The 21,806-nt window shown below is 40.8% G+C and overlaps 1 protein-coding gene across 1 annotated transcript in view; it reads right to left on the bottom strand.

Annotated features, from left to right (window-relative positions):
- The window catches only part of LOC126298235 (uncharacterized), a 512,920-nt gene that overhangs the window by 38,468 nt on the left and 452,646 nt on the right, over positions 1–21,806 (bottom strand). The window contains exon 15 of the mRNA XM_049989541.1: positions 7,309–7,531. Within this exon, the coding sequence (XP_049845498.1) occupies positions 7,309–7,531 (223 nt within the window). The remainder of the gene's footprint in view (positions 1–7,308; positions 7,532–21,806) is intronic.

The raw sequence follows: 21,806 nt of genomic DNA, 5'->3' as shown, positions 1-21,806 counted from the left end.
TTGGTTAATCTGTGGTTTTAGAAAACACGATGGAGTCACTACCATCTTTCGAAAGTGAGATTAAAGATTTTTGGCATCTTATAATGCCATAGCCAAAGGCCTTAAATGGTAAAATAATAATTGATGTGTAAGTCAGTATACACAATGATTTCAGTTGTCTTCTCCCAAGTCACCCTCAGTTCCTCAGCAGTATGAGTTCACATTCAGTCAGTACTAAATATCACAAAAGCTTAACTTGCAGTGGGAGTAATTAGTCTCATACTTTGTATGTAAATATTGGTGTCTGTTTTTCATGTTAGCCTCACAACAACCTGCTTAACTATAAATGGTAAAATCATTTATGAGATTATTTTCTAATGGTATCCAAATAGGAGACCTCTGATGGATTTACAATTAAATATACTACTCGAAATAGTTACTGCTTTGCTCCTTTTCTTTAAATCACGGTAATAAGCAGTTACACAACTTTAAAGTTGTGAATTTGTGCCTCATTGTGCTCCATGATCAATCCCAAGACCTATTATTATTTGCTGCATTTTGTCAAATACTATTTTGGATTTTTGAGTAGTTTCTGTTACAGATTTCTGATCAGTATCCTATACACCGGTTACAGCTCCCGTAAAAATGCTTGTGAAATTTTTTTTCCTCTCATTCTACATTGAAAAGCTTCTTGACAAGCAGTACAGTACCTATATGAAATGAAATGATCAAGTATGAAAAAAGAACAACTGCACTGAAGAGTAGGATGATTTTGGTGGGTAACACATACCTTATTTAAAAGGGACACAGAGTCTTCAATATTTGTAATAATAGTAATTCACAACCAGAATCGAAATGAAAAGAAGGGGGTTGAAAAGAAACAAGATGATCAAGACTCAAAGAGAACAAAAATATCCAAAGACTACATACAGGTTGAGCTGAGCTTCAGTCAGGTGAAATTGTGGTACTGGTAAGTGATATTCAAAATACTAACATGGCCACCAAACTTACCAGCTAACAAGAAATAAGTTTTCGCCAGAAGTGTGTGTGAAAAATAGTGCATCTTATGTACTAGAACTAAAATTCTTGTTAGTTCTAGAAATTATCTCTTTGTAACAACTATTAAGAAGAGGTTATCATTTATTATTTGCAACTATATACATATTCCATAAGCCACCATACAGTGCATGGGAGATGGTGCATTGTACCACTGATGATAATTCTCTTTTCTGTTCCATTTGCAAGCAAAACTGAGGGAGAAAACAAAGCTCTGTATACTCCTATAAGATACCACATTTTTCCATCTTGTCTTCCTTTTCTTTACACAAGATGTACATTGCTGGCAATAGAATCATTCTGCAGTCTGTAGCAAATGCCAGTTGTCTGAACTTTCTGAGTAGCTTTTTGTGAAAACATTGTCTTCTTCACTTGGGGAATTCACAACTGAGTTTACAGAGTAATCAGTAGCAGCTGGTGCTCATTTTCGTTGGGGGGGGGGGGGGGTCCCAGATAAAAAGTCAATAAATTTTACAGTGGAACTGTTCTGAATTTTTGTTTACATCGCCTTCATTTTTGTCATTTATGTCAAAGGAAATGATTCTTTCCACAGGTCTCTCTCTCTTCCTCTCTTCCTGTTAATATACCACAGTATAATGATGAAGTGTCTCACATTTAATGTCTGCTGTTATGTCTGCTTGCACAAAAACAAAAGTGCAGGCACTGATGTCTGTAAACAGTTCTTTAATGTAAACTTGAGACATAAGTCTGAAAATTCATTTTATACAATGTGTGACATGTATTTATGTACAAAAGTACTAGAACTGAATAAGCAATCACCTACCATGCAGTAAAGGTTTCCTAAAAGAGATAACAAATGTAAGAAATTGCCACTGTTAGCACTGTTAGCTGACTCCTGTGTTTCATTGGGAGCCCTTAGTGCTAACTCATGAGTTCCACAAAGTGTTCAGCAATCTACTATTCTGTTTAATATGTGTCCACTATTTGTAACTACCAAAGTGTACTCTCTGTAACTAGGAATAGATTTGTTTCAAATGCTGAAAACAACTTAAAAGCAGTTTAGTCTTATAATAAGTGAAGCTGGTGGTGAAATGGAAATAAAATGCCCCTCTAAATTAATGATAAATGATACAGCTATTACAAATTGTAATGCCATATGTGAATCTTTCAATGACTTCTTCAGTAGTTTTAATAAAATTGATGACTGCTCGCCATCAAGTACAAATCCTAGTATGACAGAAAGAAATTGTTCAGGTTTAAATTTTCCTGTGTTTCAGGTTCTGATGCTAAGAAAATCATAAACTCCCTTAAAAATATAAACTCACTATGTTGGGATGAGGTTCCCACTAGAATAATAAAAATAGAGTGTCACAGTACCATGCATTCACTGTCGCTCATAATCAAACAGTATTTCGAAGAAGGATGATTTCCAGCTCGATTAAAATATGCTGAAGTGCGGCCAATTCACAAAAAGGGCAAACAAGAAGAAATGAGAAACTACAGACCGAGCTCATTTACACCATTTTTTCAAAAATATTTAAAAGAACAACATGTAATAAAGAAAATTATAATTCATCTCACAACATTATTTTACCCAATTGGTATGTTTTCAGAAAAGGCTGGATCACAACCCATGCAATAAGTGAAATGCCACAAAAGATAAAAGTTATCTCAACAATAGAACATGTGTATCAGTCATCTTTCATGACCTTAGCAAAGCCTGTGAACAGTGGTTTTCAAGGAAAATCTCTTAGTCGTATGTCATCATACTTGGCAAACAGAAAACAGAGAGTGACTGTTAATAACACAGGGAAGAAATAACTTCCTGGTTAGAAAACACACACACACACACACACACACACACACACACACACACACACACACACACATACACACCCACACACACAAACAAACAAACAAAAATTAGATGTTCCATGAGGTTCAGTATTAACCCACTACTATTTTTGTATTACACTGATGATACGCCATACCGTTTTTAGTCGAGTACCATCCTTTGCACAACTGCCTCTACAGTGATAGTGTACTGTAAAAGCAATGAAGACTTAGTCCACCATACTGAGTAGACAGTTAAGGAAGTGGAGGCATGAGTCAAAAATAGTAATTTGAAATTACACTTTGCAAATACAGAAACTGTTCATTTCATAATGTATAAGTGATATAGGCTATTTTTTAAATTAAAAAAAAAAAAAGAAACACTAGGACACTGCAAACTGTGTCAGGTTCCTTGGTGTATCAGTTAATAAAAATATGTTGTGAAGTTATCCAGTAGGCAGTGTACTGAGTTGATCAAACAGCCTCGTGTATGCCACAAACATCTTACATAGCATGTTTTCCAAATATATTGAAATATGCTGAGATAAAACCATTATTGAAAAAGGGATTGATGGAAGATATAGGGAATTACAACCATATATCTCTTCTGCCAATACATTTTAATGTTTTGAAAGATTGCAGGAAAACGAATTTAAATATTTCTAACTGTAAATGACATAATTTTTAAAAACAAGTTCAGATTCCAACAAAGAAAAAGCACTGTAAATGTAATCAATGAGTTTACTTGAAAGATATGCTCCTCACAAGATAAGGAAAGAAAGGTCACAGGTAAATTCTGTGACCTGACACAAGCTTTCAATTCAGTGAACCACTCCTTACTTCAACACAAATTACATATATTAATCAGAGATACTGCTTTACAATGGTTTATCTTTCACTTAATAGACAGGAAACAAAGAGTAATTACAATTTCAAACACAATAAATAACTCCAAGTTAAGTATTGGGCCTCTACCTCTTTCTTTTCTACATAAACTATCTACCATTTGCCACTGCTGCTCATTTAGTTTTATTTGCTAAAAGTACATCAGTTCTCATTGAAAATTAGGTCCCTGATAGATCAGTATGATGCAGTTTGAAACTAAATCATAAAAATAGAGTGAAATGAAGGTGACTTACAATGATCAGGATCTCACAGAAGTAAACCATTTGAAGTTATTAGGTGAAAATCTTGATAGAAATTTAAATTGTGTGTTGGCTAAAAACTGGCATCATGTCAATCACTTTTAAAATATCTAAAAATACTATTTATTCCTTCCCTTTAGATATGTGATGTATTGTTGTTCTTAACACTTAACACTTAACTCTTTCCATTTTGACCACAACTACAACACTCTCCACAGAGAGAATTTTAAACTCCCAACACACTGTTTAAAACGTTTATGCCAAAACACCAAACTGTTTGGGGTTAAAAATTCACAATAAAGTAAAAGGCAGTAATATATTTAATATGGAGTTGGTTCACTGAAAAGATTTCTCTACACCTGTCTGGTGAAAAAGTGTAACTCTTCTACCGAAGAATTCTTTGACGACAGTTTTACAGTTTGAACAAGGAAATTATACATTTACTTTTGTCTACTGAAAATTGTAGTATGGAATTGTGTAGCAGTATCTCAGAAACCTACATAAAATAAAGTAAAAATCCTAATATGTCTCAATACATAAATTCAACAATGATTTGAAATTGTATGTAATGAAAGAAAATCCATCTATCAATCACTGATTTAGCTTTTAAAAAATGTATATTACACATATTTTGTTTCAGTAGTTAAGTTTAACATAATTTTCTGGGTTCGATAAAATAAATAGACTCAAAGCTTTCAGACTAAAAATAAAGATCATCTGAGACTTGGTGGTAGCTCAGAAGATACAACACTGCAAATGCCTTATTTGGAAAGCTAGATCTATGTCCATTCCAAGCATGTAGATGCAGGGCAGTCAGAAACAGTCCAAAAAGCTTGTAAGGGCTTTGCAGGGTAGCTTGTACTGAGAAATGATTATTAAGAAAAAATTCAATTTGTTGTGCCATTTCCAAGTTAATTAGTATTGAAGTTAGTCAATCAGGCCATTGTGTATGCAAATTCAAGCAGCCCACTAGAGTAAGTGTCACCGAACCTGATCTTCATTTCGTTTCCTAAAACTGAAAAAGAGAGCAATACATAAATTGGACATGGGGTGGTAGTAAGGAATGGACCCAAGCCAAAGGCTGAGCAGTCTAATGCACTACCATGTATGCTATGAAAATTACTGATACTAATTGCATCTGGTGGGCGAAACTTCAATGGCTACATTAAATGATTTTTAACTCATAAAGCATACAGTGTATCTAATTTTTTCTTAACACTTATTATTTCTCAGCGCAACCTACCCCACAACACCTGTAAAGGCTTTTGAGACTATTTCTGACCCCTCGTGTATGAGATTCTCATTTTCACAAAGAGAAACCCTTTTGGACAGCAACTGCTTTTTGCATGAGTATGAGACCAGACATAAAGCTAGTTAAATTTACCTACCAATAGATTGAAACTGCATGGAAAAACTCCACACTACAAGGGCATGAAATTTATAAATGAAATCTGGAAGGGGAAGTGTGACCCAAATCCAAATATTACTGAGAGTCACATAGAAAAATATCTGAAAAGTAAAACCTATTACAGGTTAGAACATTTCTTGAATGATAACCATGTAATATAGTATCTGCCTAAAATAGTACTGCCACATGTATTATAATCAGATATTATTTTTTAATGATAACCATGTAAAATAATACCTATCTGAAGAAGCAGTGACATATGCATTGTAAGCTTAGATTAATTTTGTTAGCCTGCCTGTAGTTAAATTTGATTTGATATATTTCTGGATTGGCATTTTGTATGCTGAACCAATCTCAACAGCAATGTTAATTGTGGAAAACATTTTATTTTTACAAGCATTTTCTAAATGTAGTTTGCTTTCCTCGTATTTCTCAGTTTGATCACTTAAATACTTTACATCCATGCAGCCACCATTGTTCACAAAACTTCATTGCCAAATAACACACATCAGAAGCAAAGTAACTTTTGCTTATCTTCACTCAAAGTTAACAATAATTATTTACTAACTATTTACAAAATCATGATTGCAGAAGGTTCTGTTCTTCTTTCCAAGTGAGACATTAGGAAACCATTTTATTGATGTGTGCCTAACTACTTGATATCTAACTTCTCTTCCACACTTAATAAATTAAAGGACATTTTAGCAAACAATCTACGTTATTAATTTTAAAATCACTGTCAGAATACACAAGTTTGAACCAAGCAGCCCCAGAATACTAAATATTACTGAGAGATGGCCCTGTATGCTGTTTGTGATATTTCCCATTGACAAACAGCACAAATAAACAGCAATAGTGGGTTAGTGTGTTGGGGAGAGGGGGGGGGGGGAGGGTGCAGTAAGGAGAGTAAGGAGGCAGAAAACAGTGACTAAAGAGGTAGGTACATTAAATAATGCACATGAAAATTCAGGCTATAACCCAAACATTGTGTTGGAGTGTGGATAGGTGGGAGATTGGTAATATGACAGAGACAACAAGGTTTGCTGGGGTGTGGTGAAAGGGGTATGCCTTAGCTGGTCCCTTCACTAGGTCCAAGTGAGGTGGCCCTAGGCTATGCCCTCGTCAGGGACAAGGTAGAAAAAGAGAAATGGCTGAGTCACATCATTATAACTGCAGTTTTCGGAGGGTGTGGCGGGAGCACGGGCCACATGACAGTTGCCCTTGGTATTAGGTGGTGAAAGGAAAACAGGCTTGTCCCATACTTGCATTACATATGAAGCACCAGTATCAGGATATTATAATATGTTATAATGATTTAGATAGTACAGAGTCCAATTTATGTTATCAGACAAAATTAAAAGCTTAGCTTTGGATGATGTGTGATAGTTTGTCAGCTTTTAACACAACTGCTTTGTTAGCGCAGGTACTGCAATTATGGTTCAATTAAATGATTTACTGAATGTGAAATATGCAATGTCTTAGTAGCTCCAGCAGTTATGAATGAAAAAATGAGTGGTAAATATTTATGTATGTGAAATAAATGTACCTTTTTTAACCATGCATTAGCTTAAACCTATTGTATTAGATATAAGCCTTTAAGAAAGGGCTGTTATGTATAAAAACTATGTGGCCAAATCAGAAAAAACTGTGCAGTAACAGCAATAATAATAATAATAATAATAATAATAACAATAATAATAATTCCACAGTGACTTCTGTTAGGTACATGTTGATGAAATAGAAAGATAAATTCATTATTCTACTGTTTCATATTTAGTAAAGTTATTTGTCACTGGTTAGTGCTTGCAATGTAAATGGTTGTGTGTTCATTGTACAACAGCCACAATAATTGGTTTCCTTCATCAAAGGATAAACTACAAGTAAAAACTGATGCTTTAAATATGCAAGAACTTCATAAGATATTACCGATATTTAACACTCTTGGTTCCTGAGTGTCTTTCTCGTGAGTAATTGGAAAGTTTTCTGATAACCATGAAATACAGGAATGCAAATAAAAGAAGCATTATTGTGATCGAAGTTATAAATATATTGAATGTAGTGCTTCCAATAATGAGCCACCAGGAGTTTAAGTTCCAATCTGTTGAATGATGCACTAAGTGACTGCAAAGAAGTGCCAGAACTGGAACACCTGAGAAACAGAAAAAAAGTATTTCTTAGGAAATTAATTAATATGTTGAGTAAGTAACACACTATTAAAATTAATGTAATTATGCAGCCATATTTGAAAGTAAAGATAAAGGGTTAGAAAGCTGGGGCTTGACAGAAGATTAGAAAATCTCTCTTGAGTGAGTCATTGCACTAGTAAGAACAATATTTCATTAAAGCAAGTTTTGTGATGCATTATTCTTATTACTTGATTGTATGGCCATACCTAGTATGGTTGTTTATACACTGGTGTCCAAAATTAAAGCAATGAACCTCTATTTCCCCATCTTCTGTCCAGTTCACTGTATAATCATACAAACTGTCAACAGATGGCTGTACAGTCATCTTCTGCACAGAAAATAGTATTCCGTTCAATGGCCAACCATGCCAGCAATGACGTCAGGGCACCTATCAAACACAGTAGTGTTTTCTGAGTAGACTCACATCCACAATCACTCTGTATACAGTCACCGATGGTGCAGTATGGCACAGAGAAGACACCTACCAGACTCTTTGCAGTGGAGGGCCATAAGAAGAATGAAAGCTGGACAGTCGCAAAATGATGAGGCCCTATGGCTTTTTGGGAATCATTCTGTTATTTCTTGGATGTATCAACAATTTATAGAGACCAAAACAGTACCCCAAAGACCAGGGCAGTGCTGATCACATGAGATATAAAAAAGAGACGACTGTTATTTGGATGTAAGGACATGATAGTACTGTCTTATCGCTATGCAGCAATTGGTGTCTGGCCTCACAGCATCCACTGGACATGCTGTACTGAGACAAACACTGTCCAGAAGGTTTTGACAAAGTGGCCTTTATTGTTGGAGACCTGCTGGATGTGTAGCTCTGATGCATCTTCACATAAAGGAACATCTAGAGTGGAGTTGTCAACCTGCCACCTGGTTGGTTGAACAGTGGGCCAATGTTCTGTTCACAGATGAGTCCCAATTTTTTCTGTAGAGTCATTCTCGATGCATTCACATCTGGAGGGAACGTGGAACACAATTTTGGGACCCAAAAATTATGGAAAGACACTGATATCAAGGAGGTTCCCTGATGTTGTGGGCAGGGATTGTGTTGACCACATGAACATTTCTTCATGAAATTGTATGGGTAAATTGGCAAGGTTTAGTTGCTGTCAGATATTGTGATGAGATCTTGGGGCCTCATGTGCAGTTGGTGCAAGGTGGTGCAGGCCCAGACTTCATATTGATGGATGATAATGACTAACCTCACAGTGCAAAAATGGTTGATGTGTTCTTGGTAATAGAAGATACTGCACACATGGAATGACCTGCTCACTCTCTTAATTTGAATCCCATAGAGTGTTCAAATGGCCGTGAGCACTATGTGACTTAACATCTGTGGTCATCAGTCACCTAGAACTTAGAACTAATTAAACCTAACTAACCTAAGGACATCACACACATCCATGCCCGAGGCAGGATTCGAACCTGCGACCGTAGCAGTCGCGCGGTTCCGGACTGAGCGCCTAGAACCGCGAGACCACTGTGGCCGGCCCCCTAGAGTGTGTCACTCTAGGAAGACAGGTAGCCTCACTTGGGCCACCAACCACTTTCCAAGAAACGTGAGCTGCTCTCCAGGAAGACTGGGTGTTATTGCCTCAACACGAGACTGATTGTATCATTCAAAGCATGCCCCATTGTTGTCAGGTATGTATTGCTGCCACAGGTGGTCACACCCCATACTGAGCACATTAACCATTGTCGGAATGTGTGTGCAAATCCGTTAAGTTGGAAAAAACGAAGAAAAATTTTTCTACCGTAATGCATATTGCAGTTGTTTACTTTGTTTTTTGTTTGTTTCTACTGTACTATCACTTGTTTGTACTGTTTTGTGGAAAATAAAGACAACCTTGCAAAATTTCCATTTGTTCCTTTAATTCTGGGCACCAGTATAGTAATTCTGCCACCCAAACCCTCCATATACAGTTTGAACTAAAGTTTGGGAAAGAAACTGGTTATGTTCATGGGACTTACAGGGATTCAACTGGGTGATATCTTTGACAACTACCACTATTTTGACAAATGAACATCCTGCAACTTTCAAGGTACAAACGCAACTAGGAAGTGCTGTGTAAGGAAATTTAAAACCTAAATATGTAAACAACTAGTACCACCACACAACCAAAGATGATCAACACCAAAAGTTATTGATATTGAATATTAATTACCACTAGGTGAAAAAGTAGCACTAACTAAGCCTCTCTTATGTTTGAGCAGGGAGAGAGCAGAATTCCAAGCATAATGTAAGCAAAAATCTTTTTCTCTATTTATAAGGTCACTTGCTTATTTAACCTCAACTGCTTCCTTAATAAGATTATCCCAACAGCTGGAAGAGGACACAAGAATCTGTGTTGTTATATTCCACTGAATGACCATTACCAAGGTGGTATTCTACAATACCAGATTTACTTTGCTGTTGGAAGGGTGTGTGTTGATCATCTTCAATAGATTGGTCTTCCACAGTCCTGGTGGTCTGACCAATATATGACATGCCACAACCACAAGGAATGTGGTACAAACCCACCTTACACAAACCAGAATGATCCTTTACAGGATCTAAAAGAGCCCTAATCTTATATGATTTTCAAAAAACACACTTCACTCCATGTCTCTGCAGAATATGACTAGACTTCTTATAAATGCTACCTGTGAAGGGAAATTACCACAGACTTAGATGCCACCACACTATCTTCATCACTCCCTTGATTCACGAATGGTAGATAGCATGAACTGTCTCCTGATGCTGCTGAGTTAAAGAGAGAAGCATGCTAGCATTTGCCGAAGAGTAATGTTACAGCAGCTGAGAGAGCTACTTTGAATTCATTAAAGATGGATCCTGATATTGTTATCTTTCCCATAGACAAGAGCAAAATTACAGTTGGTTTGAAGATGCACGATTATGTTTGAAAGTTGTTTACTATAAAATCCAGTGTATTGCAGACTTAGTGCTAACCCAACAAAATGGGTTGAGAGGTAGACTACAACATCCTGAAGGAAAGTTCCTTTTCACAAGGATCTATCAAGGGTCTTAATTCTTATTGTGGTGTCCCCTCTAGATTATTTGGCCTTCTGAGGATCCACAAGGAAGGTGTTCCCCTTAGGCCTATTCTCAATAATACTGGTGGCTGACATACCATGCAGCAGAAAAGCTTGTTACTATGTTGAGGCCATTAGTAGGTCACTGTGTACATCACATTAAGAATTGGGCAGATCTCTTATATCGATTAGAGGCATCACATTTCACTGACTGATGTAAATTTTCATGTTGTATCTCCTTTCACTCATATTCCTCTGTCTGGTTCAATCCAGTTAATTGAGGTTAGGTTTACTCAGTGGTGGCTGCTGTGTAAGAGCATATGAACACCCTAACTTATGACACCTTTCAGAGTTATTGGTTATTTTTCTTTGATGCTATTAAATGTAATGTAGATGCAGTAATCTGAAATACATGGTACTAAATCTGCTACACTATACTCCATTGCCACTCCTCTAGACTCCACGAAACTTGCCATCAGAGTTGCGAGCACACCTTCAGATGTGCACATTTTAAGGAGATTTTGCACATGTGCAACTTGCATGACATAATTGCCTTATGGGTCAAATATGATTTGATAAACAAAATGCATGGTCCACAGTGTGCACAGCTAGCTCTTACCATTGAACTACTAGTTTACATCAGTGCCACCTGGTGGCAGCACACTGCAGCAGACTTTTATCCCAGTTCACTTCACATAAATCCTGCTAGATGGTAGCACACTCTTCAGATAGGCCAATCAACTCTGTGGCGACTATCAAACAAGTCTCGTGTAATATCTTTGTTTTGGTAAGCTCTTTGCACCAGTCTGTGGCCATGTACGAAAGTGTACACATGTACACAGAGGATCAAGAATGTATATAACTGTATATGTGTGCTTCCAAGTAATAAAATAGTGCTTATTACATGTGGTATAGTGTGCATCATTAGATTTGGCAGTCTTACAACACTAAAACCCATACTGGTGACCCCGAATTTTGTTTGCGAGTGCTACAATGAACTCTTGTACCAGTGAGCGGTACTCAGTGGATCACCTGCTGCCTGCTTCACCACACATGAGCCAACTAAGTTTTCCAACGGACACTTTGGCATCGTTTTCCAATTATCCACCTTGTGTTCGCAATAGTTTGACACAGTTACCGAACACACCGACTAGCTGTATGCAAATGGACAGTGCTTCTACATTCTCACAGTTACATGTGGCCGCATCAGATACAAACATTAACTTTCCGTTACTGTATGTGAGTCAGCAGTCTTGTGGCAGTGTTCCATACCAACAGAACGTTTTTCGCACACAAAACTTTGAATGCGAACATTTGACATTGAATATGAACTATCCAAATGTTCTGAGTGCTCAAAAATGGCCGACACAATGTGTTCAAATGCCAATGGCTATGTTTATGGGTTTCCTAAGTGCCAGTGTGGACTTACCACCCAAAGTAGTGGTGGTACAAACCAAGCCATTCGCTAAAGATGGGAAATTTCATGTGTTTGCGATAGCACACACCATACCTGCCGCATCTACTGTATGTGTTCCACAAACATTAGGTGATTTTAACAATTTTAATGCACCTGTAGGGGAGGGGCCCAGAAACTCTACTCCATCGTTCTTCACACATCGGTTAACCATGGTCGACCCTACCATGCCTGTCCATTCTACGCCTGTTGGCATTGCTCCATCGGACACCCAATTCATTGATTTCACAACCAAGGTTGAGCCAGCTGCGTGCCAGCTGCGTGCCACTGACAGTATCAGAAGCTGGTGCAACGCTACTGCACCCGAGACAATTACATTGCAGCACTATGGTCAGGGAGTGACAGTTTCTGATAAACAGTTATCCCAAGACTTCCCCATCTGTTGGCCGAAGCTACCACCCCTTCACAAGGACCACCAACGCACATGGTTTTCCTTGGCCAACCATGTCCTGCACCTACACAGTGTCGCCAACGACAGTTCAAAGTTCCATTGCTTATTATATCACCTCCATGATGCACTGGACCTGATCTCTGATATTTTGGCTTTGTAACACACAATGGATGCACCATCCGCGAGTGACTATCCACATTGACAGAGGAAGTTATCTGCCTTATCAGTCACGAGTTGCTGGGTTCCAAATCCCTGTCGCACCTCTGGCATCATCTCCATGCTATGATAGACACACATCACATGCCAGACGTTACACTTTGGTCCATCTGGTCACTCAAACTTCCTCTGGAATTTCAAATTGAACTTCTCCAGGTGACTTCAGCACCATAAGACGCCAAACTGAAGAGTGCAGACCAGGTTTACAACATTCTGCCCACCCCGCATACCTCCCCAGGCGACCGTCAGGCCTCAGGGGTTGGCACACCTGCACGGCAGCTTCCATTGTGCAGTACAGAGTGCACATGAGTCGCTCCATTCATGTGCGCGGACTCAATGCCACCTGGCAGCTGCCGCCGTAACTCCTCTCCTACCAGCACCACTACAACGCCACTGTCAGAGGAACCTACAAACAAGACCACCTCTATTGCTGGTTCGACCTCAGCCAGCATGATGGATGATACCATGCGCCATCCCAGTTGGTGTTATTTCCATTACTGCTTTGGCGATTCAGCTAAGAAATGTTGTTCTCCGTGCAGGTTACCAAACTAATAACGTGACCCAATTCAGACGCTATGGGCTGCATTGCACTGCACAGATGCCTATCACTTAATACTTCTTCACCTCACATGCCAGGTTGCTTGTACATAAAAGACACAGTGTCTTGCCTCTCATTTCTAATCGACACAGGGGGGCTGAGGTTAGTGTGATACCTTTGTCCTCAGGTATTAAATTCAAGCATCAGCCTTACCCCCCACTTCGAGCCACCAATAAGTCCCTGATCCAATCTCATGGAATAGCTAATTTAAGCCTTAAACTGCAAGACATTAATACCCCCTTACAGCGGACCGAGCTCTACGACAAGGACTACCAGTGGATCACCATCACTGTTGCTGACCTGCAAGCCTGGGACACACAAGCATGTGCATTACAGGTTAGTCATAGTGCATCGGGTGCGGGCCCATCATCCCCATCAGTGTTTGCGATCAACAATGGTACTGTCCACAGAATCAATACCACAGAAGGCCCACCAGTATGTGCAGAGGCTGGGCGTTTAAATCCGGAAAAACTTAAACATGCCAAAGCTATTATTCAGGGACTTTTAGATAGTAAGATTACTCGCCCTTTTTCTAGTAGTTGGTCGTCACCCATTCATTTGCTGCCCAAGAAAGATGACACTTTCCACCTCTGCAGTGACTATCGGGCGCTTAACACCAGAACAATTCTAAATAATTATCCCATCCCAAATAATCAAGACTTTGCTTCCCAAGTGCATGGGGCACAAATTTTCAGTGTAATCAACTGTCACAAGGCATACCACCAACTGCCAATGGCACTGGAGGATGTTGAAAAAACCGCTATCATCAGCTAGTTGTGGTTGTTCAAGTATTTGTTTATGCTGTTTGGCCTTAAAAATGCTGCACAGATGTGACAATGATTCATTGACTCATTGGTTGGAAAACTGGACTTTGCATATGCCTACCTGGATGACTTGTTAATTTTATCTTCCTCCCTCGAGGAACGTGAACTACATTTAAATACAGTGTTCGAACTATTAAAAGCAAATGGTGGTGTAGTGAACAATGCTAAGTCACAACTCTGGCACACTACTGTCACTTTTCTGGGCCATGGGGTTTCTACCAATGGCAACCTACCCCTACCAAAATGGGTCAAGGCCATTAGTATGGTGCCTTTCCCCAAATATTTTCAGGTCCTCTGCCACTTCCTTGGAATGGTAAATTACTACCACAAACACATCGACCATGCTGCCAACATACATGCCCCACTGACGGATGCTCTCGCAGAAAAAAACACTTCAGGGTCTCAGGTAGTCACGTGGACTCCAGGTATGCATTGCGCATATGATAACCTAAAGTCAGCCTTACACACGGCTGTTATGCTCGCTCACTCCATTCCTGATGCTCCCATCTCGCTTACTACAGACGCGAGTGATACAGCAGTGGGGGCAGTGCTTCAGCAATCCATGGGTTCTGTTGTACAGACGCTCAGATTTTTCTTCCACAAACTGTCCACTTCCCAACGTAAATGGTCAACCTTCCACCAGGAACTGTTTGCTATTTACACCGCTATCAAATATTTCCAAGACGAGATCAAAGGTTGCCATCTCATGGTATTTACCGGCCATGAGCCATTGGTATACACTTTCCGTAACCCAGGCAAGGACTCATTTCTGAGATGTTTTCAGCATATGGACCTCATATGTCACTTTATGAATGACATAGGTTACGTCAGAGGGGCAGACAATGTCATTGCCGATTTTCTATCTCATGTGTCGGTTTTATCTTCACAACTGGACCTCAGTGAACTCCCTAAGTTGTAGACAGAGGACACTGAACTCGCCGCATTGCGCTCCAATGTTGAAACAGGACTCAGACTAGAGTTATGGACACTTCCTGGGTTTTTACCACCCATCTGGTGTGACATTTCAACAGGATGCATACGTCCGGTGATCCCTGCACCTCTCTTCTGGGACATTTTTTAATAGTATCCATGACTTGGCACACCCTGGCATTTGCGCCACCACACATCTGGTATCTGAACATTTCGTTTGGCCTGAGATGATGAAACAATGTTGCAGTTGGGCGCGAGCATGAGTGGCTTGTCACCACGCAAAAGTAGGATGTCATGCACAGCCCCCCATGGGTACGTTCGATGTGGAAAAAAAGCAGATTCTAGCACATACACATTGATATCATCAGGCCATAACCCCCATCGGGACCCTCCATTACATACTGTCCGCCATTGACAGGTTTACCCGCAGGGTAGAGGTAATTCCTCTCACTACTATCACAGCTGACGCAGTGGCCCGGGACATTTTATTAATGTCGATCTCGTGCTTCGGCTGCCCAGTTTCACCATTGACCAGGGCCCCCAGTTTGAGTCCACCCTCTTCTGACAGCTTTGTTAACTCTGTGGGGTGAAATGATTTAGGACTACAGCATACCACCCCCAGAGCAATGGGCTTGTTGAACGCTGGCACCGAACGCTTAAAGTTTCCCTGATGTGCCACGGAGGTGAGTGGACCGACGCCTTACCATGGGTAATGTTTGGCGCTTGAGCCACTTACAAAGAGGGCCTGGGCACATCCCTGGCAGAAGTACTGTACGGAGAACCGCTCACACTCCCAGCAGAGCTAGTCGAGCCTTCACTTCATCCAGATCAGATCTGCGGCTCGACATTTGTTGGGCGTGTCAAGGAGCTAATTGCTAACATTTGCGTGCATCCTCCTCAACTTCACTCGCTCCCTCCCATATTTCTGCATAAGAACTTGGCATTGTGCACTCATGTCATGGTGTGCAATGACACTGTCCGACCGGCACTCAGACCTCTATACTTGGGCCCACACAGAGTCATATTGCAGCGTACCAACACGTTCAAAGTGCTCATTAATGGCGCACCTCAAACAGTATCTGTCTGCCTCCTCAAACTGACATGGTCATGCAGGAGAACTGCCTGATACCCCTCCCAGTCAGCCCCAACCCCCTGCTACACCCACCTTGCACGAGGCATCTACTGACAGTCCGCTGATGAGTGACGCCCATTCCCCCATGTGTGACGTTACCCACTTCCAGTCGTGTGACAGTGTTACAGGTGTGTGTGACATTCCCATACAGAGTGAGGCGTGTGATGACTCTCCTTCCTACAGGCAGCCCCCCGCCTCTCCCCTGTTGGGATTCAGTGACGTATCAGGGGCCATCCCCAGAACGTGTGATGTTGCCAACAACGACTCGTGTGGAGATTCTGTCAACCTGTATACAGAAGTGGTAGTGAATGTCAACACAGATTTTATATGCAGCTCTAAAGTGGTTTTTGATGTGCAGCTGGATTAAGTCTGTATCTTTCTACGAATGAGCCAAATCCCACTATGATAACTTAACCCACATAAATCTTCACCAGTTTGTTCCATTACCTGTTGGTACTGACCCATCAATAGTAAAAGTACTACATACTGCAACAGGCATTCAGGTCTGCTACCCTGGCTCCTCATAACCCACCAACCCCTCCCTGGATCCCTCGACTGCTGTACGAGGATTCCCTTAGTCAGGCAGGACCATCAGTCGCCCTCACTGACTCAAAGACTTCAGTTACTAATTTAATGTAATGTAAGGTATGATTTCGGTTTAAACACCCTCTCCCTCCCCCCTGGGTGTTTCCTTTACATGTACACCCAAATATTTATATTTTTTGCTTTGAGGGGGGGGGGGGGGGGGGAGCTAAGGTGGCAAATTTCAACCAAGTTGCGTTAATATCTTTGTTTTGGCAAGCTCTTTGCACCAGTCTGTGGCCATGCACGAAAGTGTACACATGCACACAGAGAATCGAGAATGTATATAACTGTATACGTGTCCGTCCCTGGTAGCTGAGTTGTCAGCATGACAGAATGTCAATCCTAAGCGCCCGGGTTCGATTCCCAGCTGGGTCGGAGATTTTCTCTGCTCAGGGACTGGGTGTTGTGTTGTCCTAATCATCATCATTTCATCCCCATTGACGCACAAGTTGCCGAAGTGGTGTCAAATCGAAAGACTTGCACCTGGCGAAAGGTCTACCCGACGGAAGGCCCTAGTCACACGACATTATTATTATACTGTATATGTGTGCTTACAAGTAATAACATAGTGCTTATTACATGTTGTATAGTGCACATCATTGGATTCAGCAGTCCTACAACACTATAACCCATAACTCACTATATAGTAAAGTTAGATTGGACATCAATGCATGTTATAGTTATACTAACAGAAAATACTATATTGTGAGATTATGAATGATATATAATACATTAAGTATTGGATTTTATCATACAGTAATCCATTTGAGGTGCTGAGAACCATAAAGTATATCATTTTTTACTGTGAGACTGTAGCATTTATTCATGCTTCTGATATCTGTTGACCTTACGGTGGGTCAGGCTTATAAGTGCTATAGGCCCACATCGTACATTTCACAAAAAGCTGTCTCACTGGTTTCTTTGGTATTCACTTAAATGTGGGCTCAATGATGGTGTGCTTTTGGCCCTTATGGTTCTCAGTGCCTCACTTCTATTCTAGTCAAGTTATCATGTTGGTAGACAGGACTATATGAATTTAATCATTTCCAGAAATGGCAGTTTGAGTTTGGGGTTAATTGTTTACTGTGCTGGAATCTGCTTTTATGTGTAGTGTCAACATGAACTCTAATTAATCCGTTTTAATAGGTAACCAAAAAGGAAATTACCAGTAAAAGTTAACCACAAAGAAATTAAGGCCTTCCAGACCAGATCCATTGACTGAGAAAGTGATGAAATCAAATAAGTGTCACTACAAACAAACAGAGAAGTATATAATAAGTGTAATCTGTTATGTGGGTGCAATATAAGAATGTCTTATTTCAGCCCATAAGTTAATTTGTTAACTAATATACACTCCTGGAAATGGAAAAAAGAACACATTAACACCGGTGTGTCAGACTCACCATACTTGCTCCAGACACTGCGAGAGGGCTGTACAAGCAATGATCACACGCACAGCACAGCGGACACACCAGGAACCATGGTGTTGGCCGTCGAATGGCGCTAGCTGCGCAGCATTTGTGCACCGCCGCCGTCAGTGTCAGCCAGTTTGCCATGGCATATGGAGCTCCATCGCAGTCTTTAACACTGGTAGCATGCCGCGACAGCGTGGACGTGAACCGTATGTGCAGTTGGCGGACTTTGAGCAAGGGCGTATAGTGGGCATGCAGGAGGCCGGGTGGACGTACCGGCGGAAGGTGCACGTGCCCGTCGACCTGGGACCGGACCGCAGCGACGCACGGATGCACGCCAAGACCGTAGGATCCTACGCAGTGCCGTAGGGGACCGCACCGCCAATTCCCAGCAAATTAGGGACACTGTTGCTCCTGGGGTATCGGCGAGGACCATTCGCAACCGTCTCCATGAAGCTGGGATATGGTCCCGCACACCGTTAGGCCGTCTTCCGCTCACGCCCCATCATCGTGTAGCCCGCCTCCAGTGGTGTCGCGACAGGTGTGAATGGAGGGACGAATGGAGACGTGTCGTCTTCAGCGATGAGAGTCGCTTCTGCCTTGGTGCCAATGATGGTCGTATGCGTGTTTGGTGCCGTGCAGGTGAGCGCCACAATCAGGACTGCATACGACCGAGACACACAGGGCCAACACCCGGCATCATGGTGTGGGGAGCGATCTCCTACACTGGCCGTACACCTCTGGTGATCGTCGAGGGGACAGTGAATAGTACATGGTACATCCAAACCGTCATCGAACCCATCGTTCTACCATTCCTAGACCGGCAAGGGAACTTGCTCTTCCAACAGGACAATGCACGTCCGCATGTATCCCATGCCACCCAACGTGCTCTAGAAGGTGTAAGTCAACTACTCTGGCCAGCAAGATCTCCGGATCTGTCCCCCGTTGAGCATGTTTGGGACTGGATGAAGCGTCGTCTCACGCAGTCTGCACGTGCAGCACGAACGCTGGTCCAACTGAGGCGCCAGGTGGAAATGGCATGGCAAGCCGTTCCACAGGACTACATCCAGCATCTCTACGATCGTCTCCGTGGGAGAACAGCAGCCTGCATTGCTGCGAAAGGTGTATATACACTGTACTAGTGCCGACATTGTGCATGCTCTGTTGCCTGTGTCTATGTGCCTGTGATTCTGTCAGTGTGATCATGTGATGTATCTGACCCCAGGAATGTGTCAATAAAGTTTCCCCTTCCTGGGACAATGAATTCACGGTGTTCTTATTTCAATTTCCAGGAGTGTATGTATTAATGATCTTGTACATTTGCCCAAAAAAATAAAATGTCCAAAAGCCCCCATTTACACAAAAATGCGAAATGGAGGGTAATGAAAGCTTACACATCATTTTATTCTTTCCCTAAACTGTAATTAACTTATGTACAAAATAACAATATTACCCAAAACAATTCTTTCTTTTTTCAGACAGGTCATGCATATTATTAATATTATCATTATTGTTACTGTTATTAGTATTATTATTATTATTGGTAGTGGTTGTAGTTGTATAAATATGTTGATAAGCATGACTGCTATACAGGAGATACTATTAATTTCACACTGTCATATTTATCTGAATCTAAAAATTTATGAACACCCAGAATGTATACCCATTAGCCATCAATGGGCTTACTATTGAATTAATGAACCAATTTCTACATGTATTGACTTCAACTTATTTTTAGTCAAAGAACTGTACTATGAAAAGACAGAATCCTGTTATCACCAATTACTGCCAGTTTGTTTATGGAAGATTCCAAGGAATATGTCTTTGAGTTGGCAGCATTGAAACCTATGTTTTTTTTTTTTCCTTCAGATATGTAGACGATACTTCTGTAATTTGGCCTCATGGGAGTGAGAATGTAAATAGATGGAGGTGGCAAAGAATGATTTCCTTCCTGTTCTTGATGTGTTGGTCAGGAGGAAGGTTGATGTTACGTTGGGAAATGCCATTTATAGGAAGCCAATTCACAATGATTTGTATCTACAGACTGCCTGTTGTCACCATTCAGCTTAGCATAAAGGGGAACTTTGTACATTGGTACAAGGACCCACATCATATCAAACCTTGAAAGTTTGTCAGCTGATTTGGCTCACCTTGCAGTCACATTTTGTCAGAGTGATTGTAGTCACACACTTCACATTCTCAACCAACCATTACTCGGCTGCGTGGTGAAAATAATGAGGTGGCACCTAAATCTATAGTAATTTTGCCTTATGCAGATAGTGTTTGCAACAGGATTGGTCATATTCTGCAGAGACATGGGTTGAAGTATGTTTTTTAACCACCATCTAAGATTGGGGCCCTTTTAGGGTTTGTAGAGAATGATTTTGGTTTGTGTAGGATGGTTGTCTACTGCATCCCTTGCAGATGTGGCATGTCATATATTGATCAGAGCATGAGGAGCATGAAAGACCTATGTACTTTTCAGGGCCTGAGTTGAGACCATTATGGTTGCATGATGGCAAAGCATTAATCACTGTGATGAAGGTGGTTTAGCACTCTGTGTGTTGATGAAACAGCTTTAGAAAGATATATATTTATTGAAGATAAATTTTGCAATTGAAACATCCTGACTTTGGCTCACATAATACCATGATGTTGTGTAGGGCAGCAAGCACAGCTCGTTCAGTACTATTGATCACCATATAATAGATTTATGTTACTAGAGCAGTCTCATGGACATCAAAGTCCAGCTGCTCTGCATGTGATGTAGATGGTAGTGCAGATTTACAGCATACCTCTCCACCAGAGGTAGGCCATGGGGTGTCTGTCTCCACTCATAAATACAAGTCAGGGGCAGCAGCCTTTAGCGTACCTCCTGGATACAGTGTCAGGTTGGTGGTGCAGCAAACATAATCAGTTCAGCTCTCATCAAATTGGAGGTAGAGTGCCAAACACTTCACATCAGTGGATAGGGTGGTGCTAGGTCACAGTGACCATATTTGGCAGACCAGGCACGCAGCAATCTTGAAGGAAGAAATTATCTGGTGAATGGCAGGAAGCATGCCACAGGTTTGGCATCATAGTTGACTCGCTGTAACTGAATAGTATGTGGGCATGGAAGCCTAAATATTTATTACTGTCCAACTGAGGCACTGATGTTATGTCTGGCCAAGGATAACTGCATTTGTTTTTATTTTCTGGGTTCATCAGCATTCTTTGCTGCACCATGGTGTCATGACAGGGGCTTTCAGTGTTTTACCATGGTGCTTTTCCATCATGTCAATGGGCTGATAAGCATTTCTGTGGAAAACCTACTTTTTATTGTGGTATCATGCTGTGCACACAGAATCACGTTGTGATCCCTTCTCAGTGAGGTCATGCTTGCTTGAGCAAGGTGAAGCAATAACTTTTATGGTGTATCATATTATTTGCAGTATCAATTCTCTGCCTGTTTGAAATTCTGACTGCTACATGGCACATTGCCCTCATATAACTTGGCTTCGATTCTCTGCCCGTTTGATATTCTGACTGCTACATGGCACATTGGCGTCATATAGCTTGGCTGGAGAAACTTCAAGAAAATTCTGCATTTATCATATCTTTCTGCAGTGTAACATTCACTTAGGTG

Source organism: Schistocerca gregaria, chromosome X (assembly GCF_023897955.1).
Source record: "Schistocerca gregaria isolate iqSchGreg1 chromosome X, iqSchGreg1.2, whole genome shotgun sequence".
In the NCBI taxonomy this organism is placed as follows: Eukaryota; Metazoa; Arthropoda; class Insecta; order Orthoptera; family Acrididae; genus Schistocerca; species Schistocerca gregaria.
Note: the sequence above shows the minus strand (reverse complement) of the source record. Positions and strands in the feature narration are given on the sequence as shown.